General features: G+C 40.7%; 1 protein-coding gene across 3 annotated transcripts; it reads right to left on the bottom strand.

The window, feature by feature from the left end:
* Positions 1–2,261: 2,261 nt before the first annotated feature.
* snx1a (sorting nexin 1a) lies at positions 2,262–13,457 on the bottom strand. Of its 3 annotated transcripts, XM_026175214.2 has the most exons (16): positions 13,318–13,457; positions 13,096–13,227; positions 9,064–9,868; positions 8,144–8,286; positions 7,407–7,482; positions 7,231–7,274; positions 6,887–7,028; positions 6,711–6,789; positions 6,282–6,357; positions 5,904–6,017; positions 5,582–5,675; positions 5,072–5,277; positions 4,761–4,904; positions 4,446–4,526; positions 4,275–4,346; positions 2,262–3,177 (listed from the first exon to the last, which is right to left on the bottom strand). In XM_026175214.2, exons 2-16 carry the CDS (start codon positions 13,216–13,218, stop codon positions 3,127–3,129), a joined length of 2,250 nt encoding a protein of 749 aa, XP_026030999.1. In that variant the 5' UTR covers positions 13,219–13,227; positions 13,318–13,457; the 3' UTR covers positions 2,262–3,126. The 3 variants fall into 3 exon arrangements, with proteins under 3 accessions (XP_026030999.1, XP_026030998.1, XP_026031000.1); XM_026175213.2 differs by lacking the exon at positions 13,318–13,457 and having other exon boundaries at positions 13,096–13,272; XM_026175215.2 differs by lacking the exon at positions 13,318–13,457 and having other exon boundaries at positions 8,144–8,283; positions 13,096–13,272.
* Between the last annotated feature and the right edge of the window lie 19 nt (positions 13,458–13,476).

Genomic DNA, 13,476 nt, shown 5'->3' with positions numbered 1-13,476 from the left:
TGTGTTGTAATGTATTGACCAAGTGTTCCCTTAATTTTTTTTTGAGCAGTGTAATTAAAACTTCACCATGTTTGACTACTCTGCAGTGAGATGTTCATCATTATTTGGCACTTAACTTTTTCATTTGTGTAAAATTAATATTAATGATCACCAAGGCATAAAAACGGCATGTATGAAATCAGTAAAACAAATCTCATTTAAAACTTGCTAAAAAAAAAAAAAGACCTAACCTTGCCTTACCTAGTATAGAATAAATTAGTGTAGTTCTTATAAAAACAGTGTAAGTTTGTTTTCTAGATCCAAATCTCTGCATGGACTAGCTGTTTATTTCATTTCACACCTGTTGAGGCAGCTACTTCTCAAAGTCATATTAAAATGACGTCACAGTAAATCGGTACGTCGGAGAAAAAACATTACACACTTGAGTCGTTATTCTTTATGAAATTTCCAAGTGTAAACAGTGCAACTTTTATTGATTTGAATTAAGTTTCTATGACACAGTGCATATTGCTGACATTGCTCTGCACCTTTAACCACACACCAACAACCTTGTTTTTATTCAATGATGTAAAAATAAAAGCAAAAATAGTTATTTATCTAACCGGCAAAGAAATGTCTGCAAGTTAAAAGAAAGCCGTAATGACGACGAAGGATACAGTGAAGCGCAGTCGCTGCACACCTTCAGTTTTTACATGAGTGCAAATGTGACATTAAAGCTGTAATCAAAAGGGATGGCAGTCCTGCCACGTAAAGCTGTGACGCAGGTTTGTTAAAAATACACGAGACTAAGAAAGAATGCACTCCACCGTCAGCGTGCGTACTGAAGCCATTAATCTTTTGTTTGCCAATCAGCGTCGTCCATCCAGCCCCGAGTAGTCCAGTTCGGCTCTTGCAGGACATCTCGGTGCCTCCTTTCTGTTAAATCGCGGACAGCATTTTGTGTCTTTACGCCAATCAGCAAGTGAAAACGTCAAACATCTGGTGGTACCTCCTCTGGGTTTTGTCTGGTGTATGTCCTTTGAAATTAAAGGAACTGTGTGGCTACTTTATGTGAACAAACGGGTGTTTACATTCACTGCTTCAAAGAAAACTTCATCTTGGATTTTTTTGATCAAAAGCGATGAATGCCATAAAACACTGACAAAGGCTGCATAAACAAACTGGATAAAAAAAAAAAAAAAAGGACGTCCATGCGAAGCCAAAACTTCTGCATTTTGCAAGCTTTTACTCAGATGGCACAAATGAAGGGTAAATCTGACTTAGAACAAACAAACTGTAGAGTCAAAATTTACCAAAAGGTTTTCGTAAATAAGATAATAAACCGATTGTGAAGCATTTGCCAATGTAAAAAAATGATTGAGTGCATTTTCTTATACACTTCTGTGCAATCTAATTACTTTTTACAACCAAAGGTGGTGCCCCCTGCTGGCCAGTAGAAAGAATGGCAGATTAAAACACTTTCAACAGCACATTTTTAAGCTCACAAGGTTACATCCATCTTTTCTATACAGTCTGTGGTCAAAAATGACTCCCCTTAGTGCGCTTCACCAACTGTACACCGTTTTATTTGTGTGGCCAAATTTAGAATAAGTGCCCTGAACGTGTCCATTATTTTGTAAAAATTCATAAAATTAGAGTGAAAATATCCAGTAAACTGCTGGATGTTCATCAGAAGTAATAAATGAGTGAACAGTAGTGATGTGGGACTCAGCAGTAGTCACCCTTTAATTTGTGCCCACAGTGCTGCACTTGTTAGCAGACATACCACTCTCACATGTCCAATCACTGGACTTTTTTTCCTTCTGTTTTTTCATAACAAAGGGAGCCAACAGTACACATTATGGGATAGAGAGGACTTTGCACTGTGTTTGAGAACATGCATACGCAACCAAGAACTATTGCCCTCCGGTGCTACTAGAAGTGAATAACAAAGGGCTAGTTTGGACTGTCAGACGAAAACAGGACTACACCTTGGGACTAATCCACAAGTAAGACTGCTGTGAGTTACAGCTCTATTTACACCACCTCAAAGTTGAATCCTACCATCCAGAAAGCTTCTGGGTGTCATCTGACACAGCATGAAACTGCTTGCTTAGACTTGCTCGAGTTGGTTAATCACAATCAGCATTTATTTCCTCTAAACTGTGTTTGCTTGCCTTAAAGTGTCCAACATGACGCAACTAGACAGAGTCTGACATGACCTTTAGGGACTAGATTATCCAGTTCATGTCTCTGCAGGTTCATATGCAAGGCAGACTGAAAACATTAAAACCATTTTTATTTGGTAGTAAATGGGGCGCAACCGCAGTTCTTAAACATCAGCGCTGAGATGACAAGCCCACAGCTCCCTCTACGACTTCCTCCTAAACTGGTGTCTTAAGCCAAAACACCATTCTCGCTTTTATAAAGGCACCGACATAAAGTTTGCACACTTACTGAAAGAAATTTGAAATCGTTAACCCCACAACCTCAGCACGCGACAAAGCCCTTGACCACAATTGCTAATCTAATGCCGCGCATCACCCTGCACCCATTTCCCCTCAGCATCATAGTACTTCAAATTAGAAAGAAAGAAAGAAAAACATGGATGGTACTTAATTTATCCACCTGCTGGAATCGTTCATAAATCAAATTTGTAACTTATTTAATCCCTTTCAGTCACCAATAAGAAACACAGTGAGAATTTAGCCACTTTCTTCATCTGGGTCCCCAGAAATATGTGATGAGAGAGCAGCCAGGCTGTAAACAGTGAACCACAGCTGATGTGAACGAGCTCCTGATCAACACAAGGGAGGAAATCCTGAGAACGAATGATTCTCCTGTGGAAATTAATGGAATCGTTCATCCACACTTCTTTTTTCCCCTCTTTTCATTTGTCCGTATCTTTGTTTATGCAATCTATTTTCATCTATTAAGAAAATATTTGTGGAAGGTTAAATGAAAATATACAATTATTAATACAATAGAATACAGAGCTATGTGTTAAAGGTGATTTAAAAAAACAAAAACAGAATTGATTGTATCTCCCTTTACAATACACACATTTTCCTTGGTTAAAAGGCAAAAGAGGTAAAGTGTATGAGAAAAAGGCAGCCTGTTGTAGTCCAGAGGGCTGGTGTTTGAGGATTAGGCGATTGCTTTTGCTTCTGGTAAGAACGCCTCCCAGTACTTTATCAGCTGGAGAGAGAGGAAAAACCAACAACAAAAACAAAGAAAAAACAGGAGTCTTTAGACGCCAAATTAATTGAGAATTTTGAAAAGTAAAACATCACAAAAAAAAAAATGTAGCCTATTATATCTAAAAAGCTGTCTACTAAATGACTTGATGCATGCTCAATCATCCAGGATGGAAATCCCAAAAGGTTGATTCTGTTCATCTGGACGCAGCGTTTTCAGTGGGAGAAATGTTTCATCACTCATCCAAGTGACTTCTTCAGTCTCAGCTGACTGCATAATGATTGAAACCAGCCCCCTCTAGTTTCAGTCATTGTGCAAAGGTACTGTTTATAAGGTTGGGAAACCTGCAGTCAGCTGGGTCCAGTAAATGACTGGAAACAATTTAAAGTTGCTACTTTGGGCTCTTTCATATAAATAATCAAAACTCCAAAAATCCAAAGTAAGCACACAAATACATTTACATAATATGTATTTCAGTGAATCACGAATATCTTTTAAAAAATGATTTTGATAATGATGTGTTACATTAACATTCATGTTAAATTAATTTCTAATATTCATTAACCATTGAAGTGAATGTAAATATTTGGTTATTTGTGAATATTTTGCTCAGACTTTTATTTGATAAAAGTTTTCATGACTTTGTCTATTAGTCTAAGCTGGATTAGCCTCAGTTTTCTAACAAACTACTTTACATAGTAACCAGAGCCTCACTGCAATAATGAAAAAGCATGAAGCACATGCATAAAGAATAGTAAAGAAAATACCATTTAGGGAACCAGAGTGAAAAGTGCAAAAGTTAAATACAAAATAAAAATGTTTGCAGATTTACCGAGTCGTTTACTTATTTTGAATTTGGGAGTTTTGGTCCACACAGAAACTTGAATATTCTTTATCTGCTTTATTTAATTTTTATATAAAAAAGTATGTAAAGCCTTGTTCCTGTCGTCTTACCTTACTTATTACCTTGTGTATGATTTACTTTTGAAATTGTCAACTTCTGTAGATTATCTGTGTGATGCTCAACAGTTAAAAACTGACCTAAATCCAGTGCAGTACTTACAGGTTTATGAATATGAAAATGCTGACTCACTCACCTGTTGCTGAGATTGAAGCAGACACTCCAAATACGTGATAACCTGTCTTTTGCAATTCTTGGTCTTTTCTCTCTGTTAGGAGAGATTTTTCAGAAGGATTTATCACTCTCAGCCCGTTCAGCTGTCTGAGCAGTTACTGATGCGGATACCAATAAGAATGAACACTGGTACCTCAAAGCGAATGACTTCCTTGCGAACAGTTGCAGACACTCTTTCAAAGTCTCGCTCGTACTGCGTCACTTTGGCCTCCCACTGTTTCCAAAGATAAAAATCACAGAGGAGTCTTAAATCAAATACAGTGCTTCACATACAGAGATCGTGCAGCAAAAGCTATGGAGTGATTAACGTCAAGCTAAGAATGAACCAAGGATCAGAAAAATTAAAGTTACTACAACGTTGTTCCTAAACTTGAAGAGGCCCCATCAAACGAGGGTTTCAGCCACATCCGAGCTATTTTTACTTTGTTGTTTTTGGCCCATGTCGTACCTCAGCGATCTCCTCCTTGGCCAGCTGCAGCTTATCGGGCTTGTTGGCCCACAGGAGTTTGGCCTCAGTCTCCCTCTTCTTCTGCAGCATGGACTGAGCATCCTGCCAGCGCTGCCACGCCTTCATCCGGTGATCAAAGGACCCCTGCAGGTCACAAAACTCACATCTTTTTACCTTCATGTACGTGCTTTTTAATATTGAACAATATTGGACATTTCACTTCCTATGGGGGAAAAACCCACTTAAAAAAGCAAAACAAAACTTAAACGGCTGTGATCTACAGAAACTAGCTAAACAAATTCTCTCCGTACCCTCACAGCACCCAGCAGACGGATGTAATCTGCAATCATTTCAGCAAAGGTGAAGGTGTCGCTTGCAGCTTGTTCCTGGTGTAGCTGCTCCATCTTGTCCTCCACCTCGGCCAGCTGGGAGAGGGCGCGGGACAGGGCGGTGTTGTCCTCTGCGCTGCCCAGCATGGCCGCACTTTTGGCGAAGCTCGCCGTGTTCAGTGACAGCTCTAGATTTCAATGCAAAGACAAGTGTTCTTCACACAAACTTGAATACGAGAACATATACAAGAAATGAAAGCAGCAATTATGGGCTAAAAGGTGCATTCACACATTTTATGTTAGGTGGCATCATTCAAATCTTTATAAAAGCTTTTATTAGAGGAGGAATAGTAATTAAAAAGTGTTATAATTAACAATGTTTAACATCTGAACACATTTCACTCTGTTGCCCCCAAGTGGCCAAAAACTGTACAAACACATCCGAATGATAACTGATGAGTCACTTTACAGATGGGAAAAAAGACAACGGACCTTTCCTGTGAACCACCAGGGATTCGACCAGCGCGTGGAGCTTCCTGAATTGCTGGTCTGCAGATTCCACCTCCTGCAGCTTCTCCTCGAACCACTGCAGCACAACGCACCATTAGTACGACTCCAACACTAGCTGCAAGGGCTGTAAGCTCTACGGCACTACAAGCATCATTACCAAAGATAAATCCCATAACTGTCAAAAATCTAACCATGAAACTGCAGCTTTGTTTATGCCCAAAAGTTCCACCAAAAGTCTCTGCTTTAGTATAAAGACTGAAAAACGCAGTGAAGAACATGAGCGCGCGTTTACAGCTGAACTTACCACGTCTGACTCGTTCATCTTGATGGTCATCTTGCTGACAGCGTCTGTCGCTTTATTGATCATCTTTAAGAAGCCGGCGCCGCTCAGAGCCTGAGTGCTCACTGCTCGAGGCAACTGCAGATGCATTAGTTGTGTTAGCTGTGATGATTCTAAAACTGCGATATGAACGTTTTCAATATTTTACTGCAACTCCATCTTCCTCCATTGTCTGCACACCCTTACACTAATGCTTAGGTAAAGCACACTAGTGTGATGAAAGTAATGTTTCTAACTACAAATACACCATTCATCCACTACAAAAACAGAGAAGTGAAACAAAACTGCATTACACCTCTTCAGTGCAGTAACTCGAGCTGAAACCAAACAAAATCCTCTTACTTCCTCTCTCTCCAGGAACTCTCTGACATCGGGGTCTTGGAGCAGCGACGGGTGATTTACCACCCGCTGCAGATACCTGTTCAATCAGACAACAGGGACACGCTTGATTTTCACGAGTAGTCTGGAAATTGCCACATCAGAATAGCACGAGAGCATCAACGGGGAAGTGGTGGTGATGCTTTTGCATTAATTATATTCTTGTCACATCATGCTTCCTGTACAGGGAAGGGGGCAGGGTTTAATAAGAATATTTTCTTCTTCCTGCTCCTTTTCACACATGGTTGTAGTGCTTTGTTGATAGAAAGTGTGGTTGGTTTGTTTGATCTGTTGTACCAAGTGTGAAATAAATAAATGAAATGAAATGTACAAGGGTTGGGACTCTGTGTTAGCCGCGCTAACTGGCACCTCATGCCATTCTTTCTCTTTTACCTTTCCAGAGCACCTCTTCTTCTCTCAACAAAGTCTGTAGACGATGAATCTTCCTTCCCCACTTTCACCTTTGTCATCCCTACACAAGATAACGACCATCACCACTTGTGATTGAGAGCAGATTTTACATTATAATTCTAAGGAAAGCGTGAGATGTGATGAGTGCGTCAGCCTACCCAGGAGGCTCTTCTCTGGTGGTGGAGGCACAATGAATCCATTTGGTCCATGTTTTTCAGAGAGCTTCTCATAAAGTCCGAGGAAGTCGCTGAAGCGTCGCCTCACTGTGAATGTCTTGTTGCGAAACATGGGCAGTGTGGTCTGAAACACACATTAATGGAATTTATGTACCCAGCAGGCTCGTGTTTGCTCCAATACTCCACTAAACACGTGTGTCGCAACCTTTGTTTTCCCTCTAAGAGCAGAGCACGGGTGTGTCTCCAACAAGGCACTCATCAATATTTCATCTTTGGTCAACTTTAACCAACTTCAAGTAAAATGATGAATAATGACACATTTTTACCTGTGTGGATACTTTGTAGGCCATGTAGGCATTCATACCATCCCCTGAAAAAAAACAATACATACATCATTAAATGTCCCTGACTGTATAAATACATACAAAGTTTACTCAGTGAACTGATATTTAAACATCAGGCAAGCTACATTAAGCAATACAAAAAACAATAAAAGCCTCACCTATTTTTTCTGGATCTTTGACAGAGACAAAGATGTCAAATTTGTCTTCCTCCTCTTCCTCTTCCTCTTCTTCCAACTGAAACAAATTTTGAGCATGAAAGTGAAACATGACATGAAAACCATGGCTGAACAGTCAGCTTCTCCCACCACATTTTGTTGTGGTGGGATGTTAAACAGGTTAAACCGCAGTTGGAAAGAACCTGGTGCTGCCCCAGTTTTCTCATTCTGATGTTTGGGCAGAGAGTTAACATTTAATCTTGTTAAAAGCAACAGGTTTTAACAAGGTTAACTATAGATCCAAATCTGTAATTTAAAACAATCAGATGAACAGCTTCTAACCAAATTGAAACTTTAAATGTTTTTAAAAATTAAAAATAAAACCAGTTTCTTCCTCCAGATGAGGAAATGTTTTATTTGAATCTTTACTGGATTAGAGTCTATATGAATGCACCTGACCAGCACCTAAAGATGTTAGACACTCTCTGCCACTGTGCTTTATATTTTATTACTGGCTTCAGAAGCTGAATACACCACTGTTTCCTGTAAATAAGTGTGCATCTCTGTATGTCCTCAGACTTTCCATGGGCTGTTTTGTTTCAATATATAAATCTCAAAGAGACATTTAGCTGAATAAATAAAGGATAAAATAAACTGGCGTGTATATTTATTAAATACTTGGAAACTATTTCATGGGCTCACACTCGAAAATCTTTGTCTGGGTTTAAATCTGAGCTCACCTCTTCTAGGGCAGGAGGCTGTGGCTTGGCGAGGCTGGCAGCTGCTGGCAGAGAGGTGGGGGCGGGAGCAGATGGCTTGGCCGTCGCCTCCTTTTTTCTCTCATTCCTCGGACTGTCGAGAGAGAGCTCCACCGTGGCCTCTGCTAGAGGGGAAACGTGCAGTAAGATATCCATTATTTCCCTAGTACAGTGGAGCTGCTTTTACCACAGTTACCAAAGTCTACCTTTAAGTATTTACAGAGATTCGGAGTTCTGTTCCATGTGTGGTGATCTGGAGCACAAACTGGAGCTGCTTCTGTCATGCCTCAACAGGACCTCTGTGTTGGTTTCTTAATCACTTATTTACACCAGACTGAAACTTGTGTTTGCCATCTCAGGTGTCTGACACAAATATACACTGAGGGTTATGTTAAACCTGTGGATTTAACTGAACTTTGCATTCAGATGGTCCCATGTTCTTAATTGAGGTGTCCTCATCCTGGCTTTGGTGTCAGCCATGTGGTAACAGCATGATGCACAGAAAATCACGATAGCTGCTTCTAGTTAAACATTGCTGTACTTGACTTTTAAGAGGGCTACTACTCAAAGGTTTTTTTATAAGTAATCTGAGCCACTCTCCCATAACCGGCACAGCCCAGTACAAAGTTTCAAACTCAATGCAGGCAAAACAGTTATTTACAATGAAGCAAACATTACTTTCCATGCTGTTGTTTCAACTTTAGGATGCGTTCATCAACATTTTTCCAGCCTAGAGCTCATTTTATCTTCTATACAGATGTGATTATGCACAAACCTCTATATGAACTTCACTGAACCTGTCTTGAATCATGACTTTAGTATAAAGACCAACTCTAGGCTTAAAACTTTGGTAACATAAACCGAATGAGAATAAAAAATAGAATAAAATAAGGTGGACCCACCAGCAAATATATCACCGTCCTCCTCAGAGTGGACTCCATTGGTCTTGGGGTTGACGGTGCTGGTGACGCTGGGTGTGGAGGCAGCTGCCTGACTGAAGATATCAGCTGGCTTACTGTCTTGCAGCGGTCCCCCAGCAGTAACTTTGGTTGTGACAGATTTCTCCTTCAGCTCTTTAGGGACGGGTTTCTTTGAGATGGCACCCAGCGGCTCGCCAAACACATCCTCGTCAGGTTCACCGAAGAGGCTTTTCTGCGGCTGCTTGGCAGGCTTGGTCTGCAGTGGTTCTGCAAAAATATCACTCCCTTCCTCGTCGTCAAAGAGATCAACGTTTGCGCTGCTGGGTTTTTTGGCTTCAGCAGCTGGTGGAGCATCGCTAAAGAGGTCAACCAAAGGGTCAGCAATTTTGCTAGTAACAGGCTGTGAGTCACCACTGAGGTCGATAACTGGAGCGGTGGACGTTTGTTTTGCTTCCTGCTGACTGAGTGGATCTATAACACCAGCAGTTACTTCACTTCTATCAATTGTTGCTTCAACAGTAACATCTGCCTTTACTACTTCCCCTCTCTGAGCTCCAGTTTCGCTTCCCAATATGTCAACGAAATCATCGGATTTTGTTGCAGCTGCAGCTACAACGCTAACATTGTTTGTCAGGTCAAAAAAATCATCTGAGGGTTCACTCGCTGGCTTGTTTCCTGTTTGGCTGCTCATTGGCTCGATTAAAGGATCATTCATGATGTCACTGGGAGGCTTCATTGAAACATCACTGGTCGGTGTGGTGTCCATTTCGGTCACTGGTGATGTGCTCTGAAGGCCAAAAAGGGGATGCTTAATGTCAATTGCTGTCATGTCACGTGTGTGTAGACAACAGACAATTCTGAAAGTAATCCAAGACTCGTGCAACAAGTTGATCAAAGTTTCAAATTTTAAAGACCTTTGGGGCTTTTTTTTTTCTTTTCTTTGATCTCAACAGCTTCACATTACACAATCTGGTCTCTAGGTAGCCAAATTGGATATTGGGTAACATCTAAACATCCAATGTCCATCCCAGCTACTGGGTGTGTCACTGACAGCAGAAACAATGTTTTCAAAATAAAAAAACAAGGACTTTGTCACTGTAAAAAGCTGCAGGGAACATTTTATGATGCTTGAGAAACAGATTTAACTGATATGTTTTCGCCAAGAACACAAAGCAAATCTCCTGAGAAACCATTTCATCAGATAAGCCTTTACATTAGGGTTAGACTAATGTAACAGTCTAATGTAACAGCGATTGCAGTGTTTAGGTTTTTGTTTACAGGGTAGTAAACAAAATGACTTAATGAACTTAAATGACTTGCTTCAAAGGATGCTGATTCAGAAGGTGAAAACAACTCTTGGATCCGTTACTCTGTGACCTTGGCTGTATTAAAGACGACTTTTTCTGATGACTTAATGGGCTTGATGGTTTCAGGTCATACTGACTAAAACATGCAGGATATTTTTGTAAGTAATGGTCATCAATGGAGTCAAAAAGGCTATGCCCATTTGCTATCGATGTGTCAATAGCAAATGACTGTGTAGTTTCTTTCATTTTAAAGTCAGATGAACACCTGGTTCATAGGGCTGGGCGATATGACCCAAAATTCATATCTCGATATTTTTTAGCTGGATGGCGATATAAGATATATCTCGATATATTTTTTTAAAGCCATAAAGTAAGAACAAAAAGAGAGTTCTTAGTCAAAGCTGTGTCCCAGATGTCACACAGGCACTTTTATTAACATAGAGCAGATGTACATAACATTTACTCAAAAATAAATTATGAGCATTTATTAAATAATAATGCTCCATAAATAAAAGAAAACAATGTTGTTTTTGAGCATAACAAAGAGCTCACAATTGTGCAGTCAAAATGTAAACTAAAAGACGCTGAGCACAATAACAAAGAGATTTCACAGCTGCTCTGTTCCCAACTTGTACTGCGTGACTGACAGCCTGGAGTTTGAAATCCGCTTCGCAACCACGTCTCTTAACAGGTGCCATTTATGGTCCTTATACACAGTAGGGTAATATTACGTTGAAGCACAGTACGTATCACTCCGCGAGGCTCAGCCGTAATGCTCCGACAATCCATCAAGCGGTGCAGCTCCGTAGCTTATCAAAGTCGTACTAAAACATTTTTTGACAGATTGCTGAGCGCCGTGTTCCACATAAAATCGGTTCGCGGCCATCAAGCACAACCAGAATTCACACATAAGGCGCGCTGTCAACTTTTGAGAAAATGAAAGGATTTTAGTCCGTGCAGCACCTCTGGGCTGCATGGCGTTAGCGTGGTTAGCTCGTTAGCGTGGTTAGCTAGCTAACACATTGACGCCGTCCAGCCCCATGCACGGGGCGATGCGCAGTAACTCGCTAACGGAGATTTGCCGTGTCCATCTTGTCGCTTCCTGCAGGTGAAGCGATGGGGGAGGAGGGGGAGTTGTGTTCAGTGAAGGAGAGGCGAGGCCGAGTAACATTGCGTAAAGACGAAAGTGGACGAAAGAGAGGCAAACTTGCGGCTCCACAAGTATAATTATAACGTAACATAGACTATATCGATATAAAGGATATTGTCACATCTTATATCTCGTATAAAAATATATCGATATTTTTTTAAAACTCGATATATCGCCCAGCTCTACTGGTTCATCAAATCCAATTTAGGAACGTGATGAACTATGCTTATTGCCAAGAAAGAAAATTCTCAGCTCAAGGTTTTATAATAGAGTTTTGCTAAATAATGAATGTTGTCGTATTGGCTGTTTCCATCTTTTATATACAGTCTATATTATCTGCATACCTATACAGTTTAAGAAATAAGCCTGTCAAGCAAGAATGCTAGCATTTATCTGATAACCTACCACTCCACATTACTATTTATTATTATTATTATTATTATTATTATGTGACATACAGGGAAACTGCCAGTATTACATTTTTTCAGTACTAGTGGAAAATTAATGTACAATGACTAATAACTGTATTTAGTGGTCCCAAAAATATTTCCATTTTATCTGTATATCTGTCACCCCTTATTAAAAATGAAAAATGTGAATTATACTCTTTAGACAAAAAATGCTTTAAAAAATAGTAATACATCCCCGAAACTTCTTTTTATAGGAAGTCAAGTCACTCTGGCTGCTGATACATTTCCAAACATCATTTCAGGCATGAGCTCTGACACCTAAAACATCCATAAAATGCTGACTTAGGGTTTCCGTGCAGCAGCGAGTTCAGTGTTGGGAGAAAAAAAATCGCAGACAGCAACTTTCTCATGTATCCTCTGAACTTTGACTGTAGGAAAACATCCGGGTTCTGACCATGTGACCACACCACGCTCACATGACAGGAGGCTGCCCGAGCCAGCGTACAATCCTTATTTTATGGGGAGAAATACGTAAATAAAATGGGGAAGCTGACTTAACCCACTAATAAGCATCGTGAAATAACACTATCACCTCCTTACTGTGTCAGCTCTCACAGAAACCACACACAGACCTCACTGTCTGCAGATTTCACCTCACCTACGCATGGCGTGAAAAGTCTGCACGTCAAAAAAAAAAAATGCTGAGGACACCTTCAGATTTAAAAGTTAGCTCGAGAAAGTTTTAGAAGATGAAAAGAGGTCACACATTCCATGCACCAAAACAGGAAGTACGGCGTTACCTGGTTTGGTTAACTGAATCACTGCGAGGGAGAACTTCAAAGAGCAACTTTCAGGGTGAAATCAATACCAGCGAGGGCGTTTGCAGAACTCCTAAAGCTCGTAGGCAGGTAGTAAGAAGTTTCTACAACAAATGCTTCGAAACATTAGGAAATACTAAGAGTTTTGGAGATGACAATATCTTATGTCAACATTGTTTGTTATTTTTCCCCTGTGCAACTGCTTAACGTTAACGGCCAACATCTCCTAAAACTTTTGCCTAATTAGCTTTCCTAGCTAACTCTGCATTAAGTTAACGAGTTATCCAGACCTGACCGCTAACAGCTAGGTCGACTCCACCAGTACATACCGTACTCCCGAAGAGGTCCTCGTCTTCATCACTGTCGCGGCCTCGGACTTCTTCAGCGTCCAGCACATCTTGGTCCTCGGAGTCCGGGAATGGGGGAGGACTGCGCTCCGAGCTGGTCGCCATCTTCACTCTCTTTGAAAACACAAGGGGAGGTAACGTCAACTGCTCCCCTCTGCTCTCTGTCACACAGACGTGTCTCCTTCGGTTAGCAGCTAACGTTACCTTCGCCGTTTCTCACTGTGGTTTACCTCGGCCGGACGGGGGTGTACACCTAAACTGGGCTGACTAGTGGAGAACAGACACTGCTCAGGACGTGCAAACCCGCCGCTGTCTTTTCACTTCCTGGTCCTACTCCTCCTACTTCTTATCAGGTTAGCTTCA

Source organism: Astatotilapia calliptera, chromosome 7, assembly GCF_964374335.1.
Source record: "Astatotilapia calliptera chromosome 7, fAstCal68.1, whole genome shotgun sequence".
Classification (NCBI taxonomy): Eukaryota; Metazoa; Chordata; class Actinopteri; order Cichliformes; family Cichlidae; genus Astatotilapia; species Astatotilapia calliptera.
This window is presented reverse-complemented; position numbering and strand designations above follow the sequence as displayed.

Coding starts and splice junctions, on each gene's coding strand:
- snx1a (XM_026175214.2), bottom strand. CDS start 13,218: ATGGCGACCAGCTCGGAGCGCAGTCCTCCCCCATTCCCGGACTCCGAG. Junction 8,287..9,063: donor GGACGGTGATATATTTGCTG/GTGGGTCCACCT, acceptor TTTCCCCTCTAG/CAGAGGCCACGGTGGAGCTC. Junction 3,178..4,274: donor TGCTTCAATCTCAGCAACAG/GTGAGTGAGTCA, acceptor CTCTCTCTCCAG/CTGATAAAGTACTGGGAGGC.